Source organism: Phalacrocorax aristotelis, chromosome 1 (genome assembly GCF_949628215.1).
Source record: "Phalacrocorax aristotelis chromosome 1, bGulAri2.1, whole genome shotgun sequence".
NCBI lineage: Eukaryota > Metazoa > Chordata > Aves > Suliformes > Phalacrocoracidae > Phalacrocorax > Phalacrocorax aristotelis.
In genome coordinates, this window is record NC_134276.1 from 98,541,701 (window position 1) to 98,561,111 (window position 19,411).

A 19,411-nucleotide genomic window follows, 5' to 3' on the forward strand; every position below is an offset into this window, starting at 1 on the left:
GAACTACCTTTGCATGGAATTACAACTAATGGAAAATGAAATGCGGAAGGTTTGAATTCTGCAAACATTCCCTTGAGGACTTAAAGCTTGTTAACACAGAAACAGACTAATACCAGCCTTAGACACATGCTGAAAATATGCAAGAAACTGTAGAGCCGAGCTAATTTCCACACATCATGGATATTTGGGGCTGAGAGATGAGGCTGGTGAATGCAGGAATGGAAGGAGAGGTAGAACAGCACAGCAATGGGAAACAGCTGAATTATTACTTTTAGCCACGCTATTGACTTTAAATAAATCTCCTAGCCAGACAGGCTATCGGCAAGAGTTTGTTCACCTACAGTGTAGTAGGTTTTCTCTTAGCTCTCACGCATCTAATTCACATCTCCTAACAAGATTAAGGTAAATGTAAATCTAACCTAAACACACGTGGTCCACATCTTGTTGTTAGGTTGGAAAAAAGATCTCCAGCTGACTTAATTTCAATTATTATTTCACATGAATAAACTCTTCTGAATTTCACCTGTGTATCTAGGATGAGAATGTGTGCTCACACCACTGCAGACATTGGCACTAAAGCTCTCCTGCTCTTAAATTGCTCTAATTTATTTTACCGACAGCCCTGTGCCCAGGAGCAGTGTTGGGTGAAGGCATGAAAATCACAAGTGCAATAATCATAACTTCCAAAACATACCAGCCAGATTCTTTAAAGAGATTACATGTAAATAATGGAAATGGGCAGAGAAGAAGAAAACAAAAAACATAATCAAGAAGTATATTTTGCTCTTTTTTATTTAATATATTTATTTGATTTGGAACCATAGAATTATTCATGTTTTTACTTAACCAATGTAGCCTTGCAAGAATAAGCTACCTGTACCACACATAAAGAGGAAGAATTTGAGAATAATACCTGATCAAACAACTCGAACAGTTTAGCACTGGGCTGGTGAATCGTGCAGATGATGGACCTGCCACCCTGTGCTAAAGCCTTCATCAGAGAGACAACCTGAAAACATGATGCACTATCCAAGCCGCTGAATAAAAAGAAAGAAGTTTGTTATCCACAGGTCCATATGAACCACTCAAAACTAGCACATGTATTTGCTACTTTGGTGTCGCTATTATCCTCATAAATTTTCTCTGTAGCAGTTTAGTTTTATCATATGACAGCCTTATGCTTGTATTTCTCTGTCAGTCTTTTAATTAAGTTGGAAGCATGCCTGAGATTGAAAAATAGAGTATTCTCAAAGCTGCCTTAAGGGACTTCTACATTTTAGGACTGCAGATTTAAATGCTCCCAACTTTAATGAATAGATACATATTCATAGCTCTCCCAGCCTCCTCCTAGACTGATCACAGAATTTGATTCTAAATATGCTACACATTCATTATTAGTTACACTTTAAAATGTTTATAATCAAGCTACCTTTGCTTGAAAAAGAAAACTCATGCCACAATCTGAAAATATTTTCCTCTCTCCCTTCCCTCCTGTTTCAGTTTGTGTCCCATGGTTTGGCGGTTACAGCAGTGACCCAAGGCACTAAGTACCCAAACCAAATTATTTCTTGTGGCCTTATGCCATAACTTACAAGCCACACAACATGAGCCCTTTCCAAGGTGAATAACCTTTCTGCAGCACTGTTCTACTACACAAAAGCAGTATTTGTCTGTCTTTAACTTTTAGCCTTGAAGTACCTGGTTGGTTCATCAAAAAACATAACAGGAGGATTGTTCACCAATTCCAAAGCAATGGCAAGACGCTTTCTCTGGCCTCCAGAAAGACTCCCAGTCCTCGTATTGGCACATGTCAGCAATCCAAGGGCTGTCAATATTTCCTTTACCTAGAGGAAACAACAATGCGTCATTTAAGTATGCTAACACAAAAGCAAAGCCTCTTCACGGATTTTCATGGAGAGTGTAAACTAGCTCATGACTTTGCTTCACCATCCATACACTGAAGCCTTTTTCCACCCCATGTAGCATTTATTAGATTCAGTGGGGCTTAACAGTCTACCATTTACTATTTTGACCGAAATTCTACTCGTTTGTCCTACATGACCTGTCTCAGTAAGGAAGTCTTGCCTGTGAAAATGGAGTGGAAATCAGTTCCACTACAGCACCCCTTGGACATGGCACCAATATCAAAAGAGCTTTGCAGCATGTGAGGAGTTATTATTCTGTGAAACCAAGAATAGAACTTTCAATAGAACTTCTAGGCTGTATTTACAAGGGACAGGAGAACTGTATAACAAAAATCAGTGGTTTCTATAGAGCAATGACCTGCTCTTATCTGATCTATTCTTCACAGTCTATTCTTTAAAGCGTGGCCATTGATTTTAACTGTTTTCATTCTCCCCATAGCCAATTCAGCTAGTTTGAAGCAAAGGGGAACAACCCCAGCCGTTATGAATTTTTCTGTGTCGGTGGTTGCAGATCTGGCCTAGTAGCCCTACATGAGGAATATAGCTCTTTGGCATCAGTGTAAACATGGACATAAAAATGAGTGAGTCCAAGCTACATTGCTCACACAATAAAAAAATCTACCACTTCAAAAGTAGAAAGAAAGGCCATATATTTAATACTTCACTGAAGTATAGGAAACGGAGCCCTTCATTTTTTAAAGTAATAGTTGCTTGGATGGAGGGAGTGTTCCAGAAAGGGTGGCTAACATGGTAAAAATTGGTTAGACCAACCAGAGCCTGACTTGTCCTGATTTTGACTTCCAGAAGCTACCTCTCTCAGTGAGAAGGGATGGAAAAAGAACAACACCCACTAACCCTCCTTCTCAGGGAGAAGAGCCTACCTCCTTCCCTTTACCTCCAGGAAGGACGGTACAGGACATGGACAGTACAAGCTAGGCTACCTAGAAACATAAACTATGGCTCACTGGAGGATTTTTCACTTGTCCCTGTTTGAAGTCAGCATCTGTAATCTTGCTAACAGAAGTGCATGAATTCATAAAATTTCTCTATGGTAAACATTTACCTTAAAATTTACAACAATAAAATGAATTATCTAGTCCAGCACAGGCCAGTAACACTGACCAGAAAATGACTCCCCTTCTAATATATCTTGAATAAATGCATACAGCACAGGTTTTCCCTCAAAGAGCTGTTTGTAATTACAGTGACAGTGTGAACAAGTGGATTAACCTGCTTGGCTAACTTACTAAACTGTAATGAATTAAGACTTTCAAAGTACAAATAAAATTAACAGCTGTTTCTAAAAAAAATGTACTTTCCAATAAAAATCAGTTTTAGCTTATTAAAAAAAATCATCTGAGAGAATCAAAGCAATCTTAAGCTACCAAACATATGTTGATTCCTCTAAGTTTCCTTCTCTGGAGCTCCTTCTGATTTTAAAGGACTCTCTGAGACTGAAGAAATGCCAAATGTTCCAGTTTGGAAGTAAATACAGACAAAAGACAGCCACAAAAATGGCTGCTCTACCTTTCAAGTTACCATAGGTTTCATGTCTCAGGCAAAGGGTATACTTTTCACCAGGTGGGTCAGAAACAGTTTCACCTTCTCCTTTATAAACCTCTGCTTAAGAATCACGTAACAGCTACTGTCAGACATGTCTTTTACTAGAATAAGACTCCTCTGAAATGACTAAGTCCAACAAGCCAAGTTCAGGCCTCCATCAAGTAAAAAAAAGAGAATTAAACTGGCATCTGGGGAAGAGCAGGAAGCCTCTCATGTTTCTGAGACAGCAGGCCACAACCATCTCATGTCTATGCTCTACTCCCACTCCTGCAGCCCCTCATCTCCTCCTTCCTCCTGCACAACTTCGTTTCAGTTGAGTCCTGCAAGGTGGCTTCTTCCAGTCACCTGCATGATATCCTAATTTGCCCATGGAGGGTCTCCTCAGTGCATGGCTTTGGGAGAACAAAATGCACCAAAATGAAAACCTCACCCTTCTATTTATGTAAAAGAACATTGAAAAATCATGGAAAGCCCAAAACTTGAATTTTACAGGAATAAATATAACTAAAACATTGGGAGCTTCCTATACCAAAAGTAACTCCCTTTTCATTGGTGGGACAACCAAGTTGCTAAGCCACTAGGAGACTTGTCCAGAGTAACATATATGTCCCTAACAAAGGCAGAAGGAGCAGCCAGCCTTCCTGGAAGGTAAATCTCAGTGTTAGCTGTGGGGCCATGTTACCACAAGAGCTCCATTAGCCCTCAACACAACCCCCACATAACAGAGGCTTCCTCCTTGACAGGGCAGTGTATGAGAGATCATACTGTCTCCTTGTTGGTGCTGCCTTATGCTGGACTGAAACACAGCATGAGGCCAGCCAAAACACTTTCTGAGCTACCACTTCACTCTTCAAGACTCTCTCAACAAGCTGAACCATCTCCGCTTTCACCAGTGCTGTGATATTTTTGTTTATGTTTAGCTCCACACATCCTCCCTGGGCACATATGGTTTTGAAACACACTGTGCAGCAACGAACTGTTCTTCTCCTAGGCTTTGGCATGCTCTGGTAACTCCATCCAAGCACAGACGCCTGAGCTGACTGTCCTTATGAATATACAGGCCCAGACATTTTAAGTGCAGGCACATTTCCAGACCTTTAAAGTGTAACGGCGGTAGCCAAATTCAATTGAGAAAGCCGCTTCATGCACAAGCTAACACGTCAGAAGCCATTTTGTCTGGTCAATCACCTCCAAGGTATTTTCTTTAGAAGGACAGCCCTGTGTCAGAACAAATCACAGGGAGGAATCATGGCATCAGATGGGTGAGAGGAGCACACTTCTAGTGCAATTGCAGCTGGGTTATAGGTCTCCACGGGCAAAAACAGACCAGGACTTCTCTCCCGCTCAGGAAGTCATATGTCAGCCGCAGGCAGAAGCAGTAAATGTGCAAGAGTAAATTGTGCAACTCATTCCCAGTGTTTTAGAAAAGATACATACATGTTTTAGCCTCGTTTTGTACTTGTCCAAACCTCAGTCACCCAACACAGCTTCAAAATACATTAGTCTGTATCTTAACTGCAACTGCATTAACTTGTCCAGTGCAACAATATGCCCACCAGCATAGCCATAAAGATCAACATTTTCAAACATGAGCACAGAAACTTCTGCAGCAGTTACAAGAACTGCTGAGTTTTTCATTAGTCCTTGAAAAAATGAAAGCCTACACTCACCACTGCCAGACATGACTGATTTATCTTGCCACACACAAGATGCCTGAGCCCTCAGATACGCATGTAAGAGAATCTAAGGTACTAAGGTACATTAAAAGGAATCCTACAAAACCTGTGAATTTATTTCAGTAGATATTTTACAATTATCTACTCAGTCTCATACTGAAAGCAACTTTCATAGAGTCAGTAGTAAGCGTTCCCTCATAATGATACCTGCCAGCTTTGAGGTTATGGTTTATTCTATTCATTACAAGTCCAATGTAATTCACAGAATCACAGAATGGCAGGGGTTGGAAGGGACCTCTGGAGATCATCTTGTCCAACCCCCCTGCTTGAGCAGGCACACCTAGAGCAAGGGGCACAGGTTAGATAAAACTGTCTGCTTTACAGAACTCACTTCATGAACTTCTTTGGCATCCCCAAAAACGCTCAGTTTGATGGACAGTATACATACCATTTCTCTTCTGCCTTCATCTTTCTCTTGAAGTTTCAGATGAGCAGATACCTGGAATGCAATACAATGGAATGTGATTTTGAACTGGTCTGAATCACAACGACCAGCTACAGTAGATGTCTCAGGCACAACACCCCAATGTACCATTTAAACAACTTCTTTCAACCTGGTCAGGAAAGTTTAAGTTGAACTATAATGTTCAAATCACAAGCATCATATATGCCTGTGCAGTAGGTTACTGAGTATCACCTGACTTAAGCAATCACTCAAGTATCTGACAAAAAGCACATTAGAAAGAAAGGCCATTCTGCAAGTCAAAGAGCTTAAGAGGAAGATGGGAGAGTCATGTTTTTTGCATAGCCTCTAACTTCCCAGGCAATGTTGGAACCACAGTTTATTTGTGCTTCATCCATATCATAAGGATAACCAAACTCTGCCGTTCTCCAGGACGTGAACGAATGAGTACAGAAATAAATCTCGTGAAAGATGTCATCTGACCTAAGAGGCAGCTCCACAAAACATTATCATTAACCTTTATTAGAAGCAATTAAACTGTTAAGTAATTATTTTTGTCAGAGCCTTGGTTGATTAATTTAGACAGCAAGTATCATCTGGGCCCAATTCTACAGAATTGGTCCTATGGGATTCTGACTACAATGTTCTAATAAACAAAAGGGAAGAGAAACTTCCTCACACAGAGGAGCCTTTGCAGAAAATTAGCCACATAAAAACTACATTGATTTCTTTTGGCCTTAAAATTTGTGAATTGATGCAAGCCTACATTATGAGCTACATTAGCCGTATTTTGATAACAGCCTCTGAGAAAAACTGGCTCATTTCTCAAACTGAGCAACAGGCACTTGTAAGCTGATTGGTCAACCAGGCAATTAGTAAACTTCTTGATGCTATGAAAACCAGTAAGAAGAATTTATATTGCCTGTAGTCTTGGGATTATTCTATCCCTGTTGTTTTCCTGTGAAGAACTGGAAGAGATTTTATACACTGCCTTTATTGAAGAAAAGGCACAAACGAGTAGAAGTAGCAGAGAGACCATGCTCAAGTCAAAATAACATTTTGCAGTCACAACATGGAAGATGGGGAGAAAGAGACAGACAAGGTTACTCATCCACCACCCAAGAGAAAAAGATGGTCCCCACAAAGGCTCATTCTGTGCAGAATTTCAGGTTCAGTTCTCTAGGAGGTCTAAGAAGTAGAGCCTTAGATCTTCTTCCAAATCATAATGCTGGTCACAAATTGAAAACCATAAAGCTAAACAAGCTCAGACAACCCCTAGAAGGATGAGCCTGAAATGGAATTCAGGGCATCATCAAAGTCCAAGCACTTTCACTATGTGAGATCAAATAGAGATAATGGCTCGTGGCATTACCAGGAGTAAGAACATGTGCACAATACACCAAGATTTTTACATTTCCTCCCGCCCAAATCAATTATAGCAAGAAGCAAAGCTCACCATCATAGCCTCCTGGACAGTCAGATGAGGAAGCAGCATGTCATCTTGCATGATGTAGCAGGAGACTTTGCGAAAAGAGCGTAGGTCACGAGGCTGTCCATTGATGAGAATTTCTCCCTTCATTCCTGTCTCTCTGAAATGAACCAAGAAAATAACCAGGGCTGAATCTTGCCTTCACTTGTGCTGCCACAGGCCTCAGTACGTGGAAGTCTTAGGTATTATTGCCAACTAAGGAATAGAACTGATATAGTGGATAGAAATCAATTTATTTCATTGTTATGCTCTTTTTCGTAAGAGGCTTCAGGTAATGTTGCTGAAGAAGTTAGTACAAAATGTGTGCTGTCTTATATGAATGTCTGAAAAAATACCAAGCTATTCAAGTGATTTTTTTCTGAGGTTTCTCTATCCTGTTCCTTATGTCCTAATGACAACAACACAAAGACACTTTGTATTGGGCCATACAACAGGGGATTCAGGAGGATGAACCACAGTCACTTTGCACATTGTAGTTTGGTCAAGAAGACATCAACATTATGAAAGTGGTGACTAAAAAGGGTCATTTTTTTTCAGGTATTTATTAAATGTGATTTTAAAAGTATCATGAAGATAAAACACAGATTTGTTACACAGCTAGAAAGGAGAAATTTTTTTTGTGTTTTGGGCTTTAAATCACTCCCTATTTTTGGATCAGACTTGTTTACAGATAAATCCTAAGTGACCAGAACAGGACAAACAGAAAAAAATATAAGCAATAAGAATCTAATTCAAAATCTGTGAAATACCCATTTTCTACAAACACTGGGGTAAGATTTCTTCTGCTGCTGTCTCCAAAGAGCCAGGAGGCTAGGTGTTCTTGTCTTACTTGGGATTTTCATTGTTACTCACCTGTATCCTGCCAGAATGTTCATGAGCGTTGACTTCCCAGCTCCTGAAGGACCCATAATTGCAACAAGTTCTCCACTGCTGAACTTCCCTGAAATTCCTTTCAAAAGGGTCTTATAACCTGAAAGAAGAAAGAAAAGTTCATTGAACCCTTCACAATCACATCTGAGGCACAATGAAAGTTCATTTTGAATACACAATGATGACAAATAGGCATTAGTAGGTACCTAGTGAGAGGCTGATGGTAAGATCAACACACTGCAATAACTCTCAAAAGCCAAATTCTGACTGGGAGCAGAAGCTTCCCCTTGCTACACCAGTATTATGGTGGGATACCCATGATTCACTCTAGGAAAATTTTCGAACAGGGCTAAGAAGCCTTGCTGCCATTTTCTAAGTGTCTGAGTCTCAGAGTATCTTACTAGGATGCTGGCATCTCCATTAAAATATCTAATACTCCACAGTTAACGTAACTCCACAGCCTTTGAGCAGACTGCCCCCCAATCACTGCAGCTTCAATGCCAAAATTATGCCCCCTCAACAAAACAACAACTTCTTGGAGAGTGATAGACATGATGTCAAAGGCAAAGACCTACGGCATTTGTTCATTCCCTGCTAAAAGAGGTATGACAAGAAACACAGCAAAAGGAGACATACAGGAAAAGACAAGCCTGTTTCATTCTCTTACCATAAGGACTCTCTTATTGCAAGAACTCTAAAGGCTTGTCTAGGCAGGGAGACTGACCACAACAGCTCTGTAAAAATAATTCCTAGTGAAACACTTATTCCAGATTAAGAACACGCAGCTTTTTCCCTCATTTAGATTAACCCACTTCACAAGATCATGCCACAATAATTATGTCCTCAGGCAAAGCTGTTCTACAAAAACCATACCACCAACTTCAAATATCTCACCTTATTCCTAAGTAAATTACCTTTGTCAATAAACTTTAGTTGGTTCTTTAAACTCCGTGTTACTCTCAGTGTAAGTAAACTGCCCTCCAATGAGAATTCCAGATTCGGACTTAGTTGCATCCATCTTGTCCTGCATGATTCCCATTTTAAGGCATAAGCACTGGGTGGGGAGGGCGGAGAGAGCCCTGACTAAGAATTAAACTTTTCAGGATATCTCTCCTTTTTATTTTATTCCTTGCTTGCTTTATTTTATTTAGCAGTGCTTTTATTTAAAACTTTTAATAGTAAAAAAATGTTAAGCAAAATGTCAAAAAACAATCTCATATGTTGAAAATGTTTCTGTTAATTAAATTAAAACCAAACCAGAAGGGTAGAAGATCCATTTACATGCAGTGTTGGGATTTGGCAACCCATTTTGCCATATTGGTGCACGTGCGGGCAGCACTTATATTCCACATGTAAGCTATCCCAGTCCTGTGATTATCATTAGAATAGGTGGTAACTGGAACACTGAAATGCTGTAAAAAAAAATAAATCACATTGTCTGCATGCTCCTAGAAAATGAATGGTGGATTATCTTCTGATTTATCTTTCTTCCTAACTCCATAATTCTTGTTTTTCTTTCACCACCACTTAGCATTCTCTTTAAATTTTCTTTTCTCTAGTCTCAGTTCACACTCTTTCAATGCCAGAGAGAGCAAACTTTTGCACCAAACCCATTAATGTCATGCTGCCATGGGGTCTCCCAAATCCACAGCAAATACTCTTCTCTGTGCATTCTCCAGCCCAGGAGGAAAGCAGCAGCCACAAAAAATCCCTAGAAATATTTGATCCTACCATTTTCATGGAAAGTGTCCTAGAAAATGTAACTGACCAAATATATCAAAATAATAGTTTTCTCGAGTGCGTTTTTTTTTAAACAGGCCAGTAATTTTTCACTCTAAAATCTTCTCCTGGACCTGAATGAAATAACTTGTTTGGAAGCTACAAGGTATCATGGGTATGAAAACCGCAGTGTATTCACATTGCCTGTTTATGGCACAAGTCCTAAGAACAAAAGCAAAGACAATCTATCAAAAAGAACAGCTATTTCAGAGAGATAAATCCGTGGCACCCTGACAAGGTCAACAAGCTTGGCCCTCACACCAATGTCACCATCCAAATCACTGTTTGAAGGAGAAGTGCACGGAAAAGATTAAGACCTTTCAACATGACAGCATTTACTAAATGGCATCTATAGAGACAAAGTCCTTCATACTATCCCTTAAGTGTAACGAGAACCAGTTACATCCCAAGCCTATTAAATTTGTAAGGGACTCAAACATTAGACTTTACCACCAATTATTTGCATTACGTACACACTCACCACACACGCACGTTATATGCAGCTAGGAACTCTTTCCCACACTGGTCAAAAGCTGGCCAAGTTGGCCTGTCATTAACTTCCACTGGGATAGCATTTCTTTCACCAGGTGCCACATGCAGTGCATGGGGTAAAATACTTATTGGTGTCTGTCTCTATTCCCTGTCTGCCCCGCAAAGCAATTCAACTTGACAGAACACCACATGGCAACTCCATTGCAACAAATTCTATTGTATGGGCTTGTTCTGACCCAGATTTCCAGGGTAAGGAGCTTGTCAGAGCTTCGTAATAGTCAGCTCATCATGAGTTTCAAGATCAGGAGAGTAATATTGCACAAACTTATAGGGGAGCATAAAGAATATGTGCTGCCATGAATACTGAGGGAGGTACAACTTAGAAGACACACTCATTGTCTGAAAACATGTATCAACATAAATACCATTACTTAAAACTGAAGCCTTTCCTCTCACTAGGTATGACTGTGAGATTTAGCATTACATCCATTAAAGTCACTTATCCAAACATAATTTCACAAATTATAATCAGTTTACCTTTAATTGCAGTATTTCTCCCCTCGTTACCTGCGTTTGTTTCTGCCCCTCTGATGGAGATTTCCATTTTAAGCATCCTGCACACAATGTTAAATCAGAGCGGGATGCATCTCTGCAACTCATTTGCAAAACAGTAGAGGAACATGATTTAAGAAGAAATAGAGAAAAAACCTATGAATTTTAGATCAGGGTCCCAATCATTGGCATTTTACGTTGCTACAAGCTCAAAACCATCTCTTCTTTTGACTGGAAGCACATAAGAAGCCTTTCTATTACAAAGGTTAATTTAGCAAGCCCACAAAAAGATTTGACACTGTAGCAGTAGCGTGGTGCCCAGTACAATCCTTTATAGGGAATTAAAGTCTGTAAGTAACTACAGTCTTCTCTTTCAGAGTATTGAGGCTAATCTTTAACTGAATCAGTTGACCTAAAACTTCTATATTGGGCCACATGTCTTCCACGAGAAACAGATTATGCATTTGAAGGGGACTGTATTCTTACAGTACAGGGACTATTTCATATCCATCTGCTGTGTGTTGGGAATTTCTGACCACCTTCAATCCCACTTTACCTGGCCCAGCTTGTTTTCTTTAGACCATGATCCATGCAGCAAGGAGTTTTGGTAACCAAGAGTTTAATGAAAGGCTGAACCTCAAAGTGAACTCGCCCCAAGATGGATGCATATTATATGGGCCATTCAGTTCAAGCACCACAGTGGCTGTCTCCTTTTGGACTGGACTTATATCAAGACCAAGTTTAGCATCGTGACTTTCAGTTATTTCTCTTAAAACTGTTTTGATTTCCAATGGAAAATAGCTTAGATCCTTTCAGTTTTCTAATGTCTTCTTCTGGAGTTACTGTGACTTCACCCTTAAAAATATATTTAGGGGCCAATACCCATGGGAATCCAGATACCAGTTTTCAGGAACTGCTTAAAATGTGGATTTGCCAAAAGGACATTAATACACCATCCCCAACCGTTAGAACAAGCACTCAGCAACTTTCTCAGTCCAACACACTAAAAATAGAATATAAAAAGTAAGAAATCAAAAATGAAAGAGAAAATTGAAGTGACGCTAAATTTTTTGGTCTTAATTTCACCTCACATTACATTACAGAGTTCAACTGCTTTTCCTGAGAAGCAAAATATGTTTCGTTTTCTGTGGTAGGATTTCCCATTGAAAGCGAACTGCAGGCACAGAGATGCTAGACCAGATTTGCAGCCAGAAACACGTGAGTGGCCTGAAGAGACCCCCATTTAAGAGGCGGATTTCCCTCACAAAGCCCACAACAGCCCCTCGTTTAATGAGCTGATTGGGGGTGACCTCTTGTACTGATGAAGATACTAGGGGAGCTCTCACTGTTCAAGTCACCAAATTTTTGCTAATGGATTCAGCAAGGGAGAAATGTTTTGATGGTTTTATCTGCTTCCTTGTGGATTCTACAAGGATTTCTGGGGAGATTTGGTTTTTCATTCTCACAGAAATTATGATTTATCTGGAAAGAAGCAAGCCACCCCCTCCCCATACTTGGGGTAGCAGTGCATGCTTTAGAATGTGCCTGAATCAGCACCGAAAAATCATAACTAAAACTCCTACCCTTACAGCAAATTTCCTCAGGTAAATACCATCTCTAGGTTTTTGACTAAAATGCTTAATTCATTTGCATTTCATTGCCAGTAATATACTCATTGGTTACTCAGGGAAGAGTCACACAGACTCCTAGAAGTTTCGAGGCATTGTAGCCTAATTCTGCATCCATCAACAGGCAGGAAGAGCCCATCTTGGGTCCCAGGTGAGCAAAGCAGGCTTTCCCTGCTTGCTGCAATTAGAGCAGGATTTGCCCTTCCCAATATATCTGAACTGTTTCTCTTTAATCACAAGCTCTTCTGAAGGTAGGAAATAGCTGTTGGTACCCTGCAAGTACCACTGGCCTGAAACTGCTCAAAGGTTTCTCACGAAATTCACTATAGCACATAGGTAACATAGGAAATTTCAACTCAAACAGCTCAAGTTTTGCATAACTGACTGAAAATTGAGCCACAAAATAATCAGCGTTTGGCACTTAAATGTCAAAACCAAAGGCATCATAACTTGCTCTTTCCAGACTCCCTGCCTGCAGCCAGACAGAGCGTACCATTTCTTTATTAAAAAAGGGCTATATTTCTATGTCTTTTTGTGGTGCTTTTTTAGATGGGATCTGATATACTCCAGCTGGAAATACAGAAGACCCCTCTGGCAAGTACTGTATTACTAACCTGCCTTGCGTTAATACCTTCAACAAGCAACATACTTTTTACATAGCAATTTAAATTTAAATACACAAATTTTGTCCTTTACAGCACCAGCAGTCAAACTGCTAAATCATGAAGAGAAACTGCAGCAATTTCTTGGCACTGTATACTGACCCTTCTCCATTAAAGAAACTCCATTGTGTTTTCCTATTCTAAAATGTATAGGCTTAACCCTCATCTCATTTCCTCTTGTTTAATCAAAAAACCCAAGCCAAAGCCCAGGGGATTCTCCAACACAAAACCCAATAAGGGAAGTGGAATCACGATGCCAAATCCACACGTTTCCCCCAGGCAGGAGTAGAGAGTCCTCCCTTTATGGAAAAATGCTCCTAGCAAATCCATGACTTTGCTGCTGCCCCCAAGAGCTCCCATACCCACATCTTAAAGGGTAGAGACCACTTCCTGAATTACCTACTGTGCAACAATGCAAATAAGGGAAAAACAGATTAAACAGGTCATATACCGTATTAAATGGAAATTTAGTGACTTATGGACAAAAGAAAGAGCTTGCGGAAGTCCATCCAGACGTGGAAAACATCTTCATGGTATCTGGCAGACATTTCATTTGTAGACTTTTTAGATTTATATCATAAAACTGAACAGCTGGGGAATGCTGGCAGAAACTCTACAGAGAAGCACAAGATGAGAAACACACACAGGCACAGATAACAGCCCAAGGCCAGATTTACACTAGAAACATTTGTAGATGTAATAAAACATTAGCTAGGAAACATATTTCTTTATCATTTTTACACCAGTAAAATAGCTTTTCCCATATACCTAGATGTAAATATACCAACAGGAAGTCCTCTCACCCAATACTGCTCTATTACTCACTTTCTGCATCTCAACGCTTGTTCTCACCCCTGAGAAGCCACCATCATATCAAAATGTCTACATATTTACTGGTAGAGATCATGCTGGCCTGATTCGTCTAACAAACTTTTATCCCAGTGGGGCAGAGGTAAGCAAGGAGTGGCAGCACAGAGATTTACCTTACGTTCTGCAAGAAAGATACCCCATATTACTGTCCCATGGAGTCTCTCTGTCTCCTCATGCTTTACTTCCTCTGTCCAACCCCTGCACTGAGTGAGCATCTTCCTAAACCACAGAAGCAAGTATGCACTTACAGAAGACCAGCAGGTTGGTGCTGCAGAGCACTGAGGGCAGTGACAGTAAATATCTTGCATCTACTGTGCTACTTTGTGTAGCATACAGCACAACCACATAGTCTATTTGCACATGAAAAGCAGTGCAGGTTCCTCTTCTTTGCACATAAGTAACTTAACTGTGCATGTAAATTAGTTCCCCATGATTTACAGTTCCATTTTACAACTTGGCAGTCACACAGCCATCCAGTTTGCGTATGTAAACATGACAGCTGTACACATACCAGGAGATGCATGGAGTGCCTAGTAGCTATTGCAAGGTGGTGGCCCAGTTTGTGGTTTTGGGACTATTTGGAGCATACAGTTTCAGAAGCAGCTTACAGCAATAGAAGATGATGTGGTTACTGAAGTGGGCAGTGCCCTTCTGTCGTTTCTTCCCAGGACACCTTCCTATCAGCTTCCCTAAGCTGGCTTTCAAGTGCACCTACAAAACCAGTGAGGACAGCAAGCCCAACCACCTGGAAACCATTCCTGGAAAATTAAGAACACAGAGGGTTTGTTTCCAGCTGCATGGGCTGCAGGAATGTCACTGCCAGGACAGGACAGCACAGTTCACGAGCAGGATGGGGAGGTGAGACAGCCCTGTCAAGCAGCTGCAGACCTTCCAGCAGTTTGTGCCACCCAGGAATCCATCTCCTGTGACATCTTTCCATTCTGAAACACAAATAGGACTTACAGTTAAATGAAATTATCCCTTATGCACAATTCATGCTGGGCCATTCAAACCATTTCATTCCAAACTGGATCGCTTGTTTGCTTTGTTTTAGTATAAATCAAAAATTAAATCACTTCTGAATTATAAGATGAAGATACTTCGGGCTTTTCACCTAAATCAAAGGTAGTTCAAAGCCAGGGCATTTCCATAAATTGGCATATTATCAGGGAGGTGCTTTCCATACATTTCTAATTCTGCTATTAACCAGCCAGGGCACTGTGTTCCCCACTCACTACATGAGTACAGAATGCTTTCCTCTCAGTGCTATGGACGGGGTTTGTAAATTCTCAGACGAGAGGGATTATCTGTATCAGTTGATAATTATTTAAACAATTTGAATTTTAAAAACGTCTTGATGGGGATTATTTAAATGGGCATTTCTTTCCCAAGCTCCCCACTGAATTCAAACAGGCTTAAATTAATTACAGGTACCAATATTTGGGAAGAAAAAGAGGCATCATTTAACTTCCAGAAAATGTGTGGGACAGAAACAGCTTTCCTGACAAACAGAGTGAAAAAATATGTTGTTTTAATAATGGGAACTTTCCTAATTGTGTATTGGCCTGAATGGTACCTCTATAAAGCCTGGGGGTGGAAAAGTCACACTAGAAATAATAAATATGTTTAAGGTAAATGTCTACCAAATAAAACCCACATGTAAACTCACAGGTCATTGGTTCATGGCTTCTACCATCATTTGTGCATCACAAGTGAATAAACCTTTTTATGAATCATTTTTCCACTTTAGCTTTAGAATCCACACATCCATGTATTTCTATTCTATTCACACATCTCTCGGGGACATAGAACAATAGGATTTTCCATTGTCTAAGCCCTGAGCCCTGCTTTAGGACAATTAAGACAATCTACAATTGTAATGCATTCTTGTACCTTGCCTCAGAGAAACGACCTTCATTATGTAAATGTCTATAAAACAGCATGCCAGGCACCAAAACATCAGGACAGAGAGGGCAGAAAAGCTAAGTGAGCGCTTGAAGTAACCAAATCAAATTCCTTTGCCTCAAAGTCCTTTCCAGCTTAGAAATGAGAAATCCATTCCTCTCAACCTAAAAATATAAGTCTTTCATGCTTTACCAAAAAAAAAAAAAAGTAAAAAAAAAAAGAAAAAAGAAGAAATCCTCCTGGGCAGGAAAGCTCGCTCTTTGTGGTGGACTAAAGTGCATTTCTTAATATAGTCCACAACCAGGCCTTCTTAAACATATTGCTCTTGATCCACAGCTGCATTCCCACTTAGCAATCATGGGATGGATTATTCATAACTCAGATGGAGAGCTCAGCCCATGCTCACAGGGAGCATTCAATCTACCTAATTTTATCACAGAATCCCAGGTTGGAAGGGACCTCAGGGATCATCTAGTCCAACCTTTCTAGGAAGAGCACAGTCTAGACAAGATGGCCCAGCACCATGTCCAGGCGACTCCTGAAGGTGTCCAACGTGGCCAAGCCAACCACTTCCCTGGGGAGATTATTCCAACAGTTGACGGTCCTCACTGTAAAAAATTTCCCTCTCGTGTCCCATAGGAATCTCCCCAAAAGCAACTTGTGTCCGTTCCCCTTGGTCCTCTCCATGTGACTCCTTGTAAAAAGGGAGTCTCCATCTTCTTTGTAGCTACCCCTTAAGTACTGGTACATGGTGATGAGATCCCCTCTAAGCCTCCTTCTCTCAAGGCTGAACAAACCCAGTTCTCCCAGCCTATCCTCATATGGCAGGCTTCCCAAGCCCTCTGCACATACATATGAAAGTTTGACGTTTATCCTAAATTCATTGTTTAGGACCCATAAATTACCAATAGAGAGAAACAGGCATACCTAACAGGTAATTAATTCTACCTATTTTGCACTCCTATTCTGGGAAGGTATTAAAAAACCCTCTGGAAATGGATCTTTCTCCTAACTACAGTGGGAGTTCAGGACAATTAGCTTAGACTAGACACCAAACCACTAGATGCTGTGACAAATCTCATCCTTTGCCAACAAAATCATGGCTGATTACAGTACCAGTCACAAATAAAATGGCTATCAAGACATTTTTTGTGGTTTTTAAAAGTCATCCTTCCCATGTTCAGGATGTACAGACATTGTGTTTTTACTTTAGCATTAGTATTTAGCACTTACTTTGCACTCTGATAACTGGGGACAGTTCAACACACTCTGAATTTTTGCTTCAAGCTACCAGCACTGTACTGGTAGCACTTGGTTCAAACTTAACCAGAACATCTCAAAGCCTAAAAATCAAAATGTGCTTTGGAAGACTACATGTTAATCAAAAGCTAAACATTTGAGAACAAACTTTAAAGCAATTTTTGAACTTTGTTTGTGTGGGTGCCTAATATTTGACTTCTATCACTGCCCTTCCTTAGCGCTAAACAGTATCAGCTAACTTCCTTCTTGTGGCAAGTCAGTAAAACACACAGTAAATTGGAGCCTAAAGAGAGATCATGAGCCCCCGAGCCAAGATTTATGACATGAAATCCCTAGTTACTGTAGGCCATGTTGTATAATAAAAGAGAATGTGTTGATAACAATCCAGATGCGAAACTGTGTTCTAGACGAGGGAGAATCTTAAGCCAAGCTGTAGATTATAAAGAATCTGAAAATTCCCTTTAATTTCATTGTTCTCTCAGATCCAGGGACTAGATATTAAGCTTATGCAAGACATTGGATCTGACAGTCCACACTGTGCACTCAAACAAAAAAAGCCCTGACTTAACTGAAGTTTTCACTCTTTTGAAATGTCTAAATAAGAGTTGTGTGCACCGTGCTCTTTCTCTATAACGCAGGCTGCTCATTGCATTATTTTAGTATCTGAATACTGCTTTTCTTCAGCACAGCTAATTATATATGACAGTTTGTTAGACTGCAAGCTCTGCAACCCCCTAATTTTGATTTTGAAGGTTTAATAGACTATACAACCTCGCTCATCTTGTCTGGCTATATGACATCTCCTGGCCAGACAATGCTTCTCTATAAACAAAATGGGTTTTACATACACAGAACCCATACCACCAAGTAACACGAGACTGGAGCGCTTGCAGGTGGCACAGAATTTACCAACTTTCTTGAAACGTGCATTCCTCCAACAGTACAGAGGGGCAGAACAGCAGTCAGTAGCATCGTGGTCACACCTCCTTGCTCCTGCAGCTATTGATTACACCTCCCCCACCACACTGTGAGATTAATGAATTTTGTGCCAGGCCTCTTTAAGTCTACATTCTTCACAGCTACAACCAGGCAGAGCTGAAGTACGTAAGTAACCTGTCAATGCAACCTGAGCCAGTAACAGGGCGTGGTAACTACTAGACACCCTTCTTGTTAAAGAAATATCTCATATTGGTTGATACTAATCCCACTTGGAACAGCTGCTCTGAGCCTTTCCTTTTATTCACCTTTTCTGTATAACTCCCTTTATCTGGTCCTACAGCAAGGTTACAGCCTTCTACTGAAGCTTACAGGATGATTACGATTATAGGTGGGTCCTGCCCATTAATTTTGATCAGATATGTCCAGGGCAAGATTTGGTTCTTGTAGGTTTCTCTGTTGAATGTTTCTGCCTGAGACAGTTAAAGCTGTTCATCTTCTATACACATGCACGTGAAGCCACACGCCTGCAACTGAGGATAGAGAATAACAAATGGGTCAATGAACGAAAGTAACCTTCAAACATGAATGCAAATAAATCTGTACTTGCAGCAAGACCTGATGGCTTCAGAAGAAGTATTTACACGTTAAAGCATTTGGAGATCTGGGGCGTAGCTTGTACTTTGCCTGCACAGAAAATAGCTACCCTAATTTATCTTCAACCCTTAGGAAACATGAAAGGGAAGGAAAAAACCCATGTATGAATGACACACAGCTTCATCTTTCTTCTGAATCTAGTGGAAATGTGTTTTCAAAGCAATATCCATAGCCTAATCCTTGTCTGATAATTGCTTTTTGCTGCCTTTTTTTTAATTGCCTTTGTTTCTGTTACTTAAGTGCGCAAGAAAGGTCTTTCCTGACAAAAGAAGAGCCAACACAATTTGAAATGTAAGGCTGGCACATTCCCTCAAACGACAAACTGAAGTCACGAGCCTGATACATACATTTAGAGATGAAAGCTGTTTACGTATGCCAATCAGGCAGAAAGCGATCTCTCATAATTGCAGTACCTTTATACCTCAAAGTACGAATAGTATTATTCACAGTCTTACAAACAGATAAAACCAGAACCCTTCCCAGCACCCCTTCCCTTTTGAAAAACATCTTCAAGTAGGCAATATTCTGAAATGGCCCAGCAGCTGTTACGAACTGAACTGCCCCATCTGCCTTCATTTCTAAGTGCAGATCCAGCTGGGTCACTCTGCAGACAAAAAGCAGACAGAAACCCTTCCTCCCTCAAAGAAGACTACTATGGGTCTCCTGTGCTGACTGATGTTCAGA

The 19,411-nt window shown here is 40.4% G+C and overlaps 1 protein-coding gene across 1 annotated transcript in view; it reads right to left on the bottom strand.

Moving 5' to 3' along the window:
- ABCG1 (ATP binding cassette subfamily G member 1) overlaps positions 1–19,411 on the bottom strand; it is a 52,604-nt gene that overhangs the window by 9,239 nt on the left and 23,954 nt on the right. Inside the window, exons 3-7 of the mRNA XM_075099298.1 lie at positions 7,969–8,086; positions 7,084–7,216; positions 5,613–5,663; positions 1,699–1,844; positions 914–1,037 (exon numbers count right to left, since the gene is read on the bottom strand). Coding sequence (XP_074955399.1) covers positions 914–1,037; positions 1,699–1,844; positions 5,613–5,663; positions 7,084–7,216; positions 7,969–8,086 — 572 coding nt within the window. The remainder of the gene's footprint in view (positions 1–913; positions 1,038–1,698; positions 1,845–5,612; positions 5,664–7,083; positions 7,217–7,968; positions 8,087–19,411) is intronic.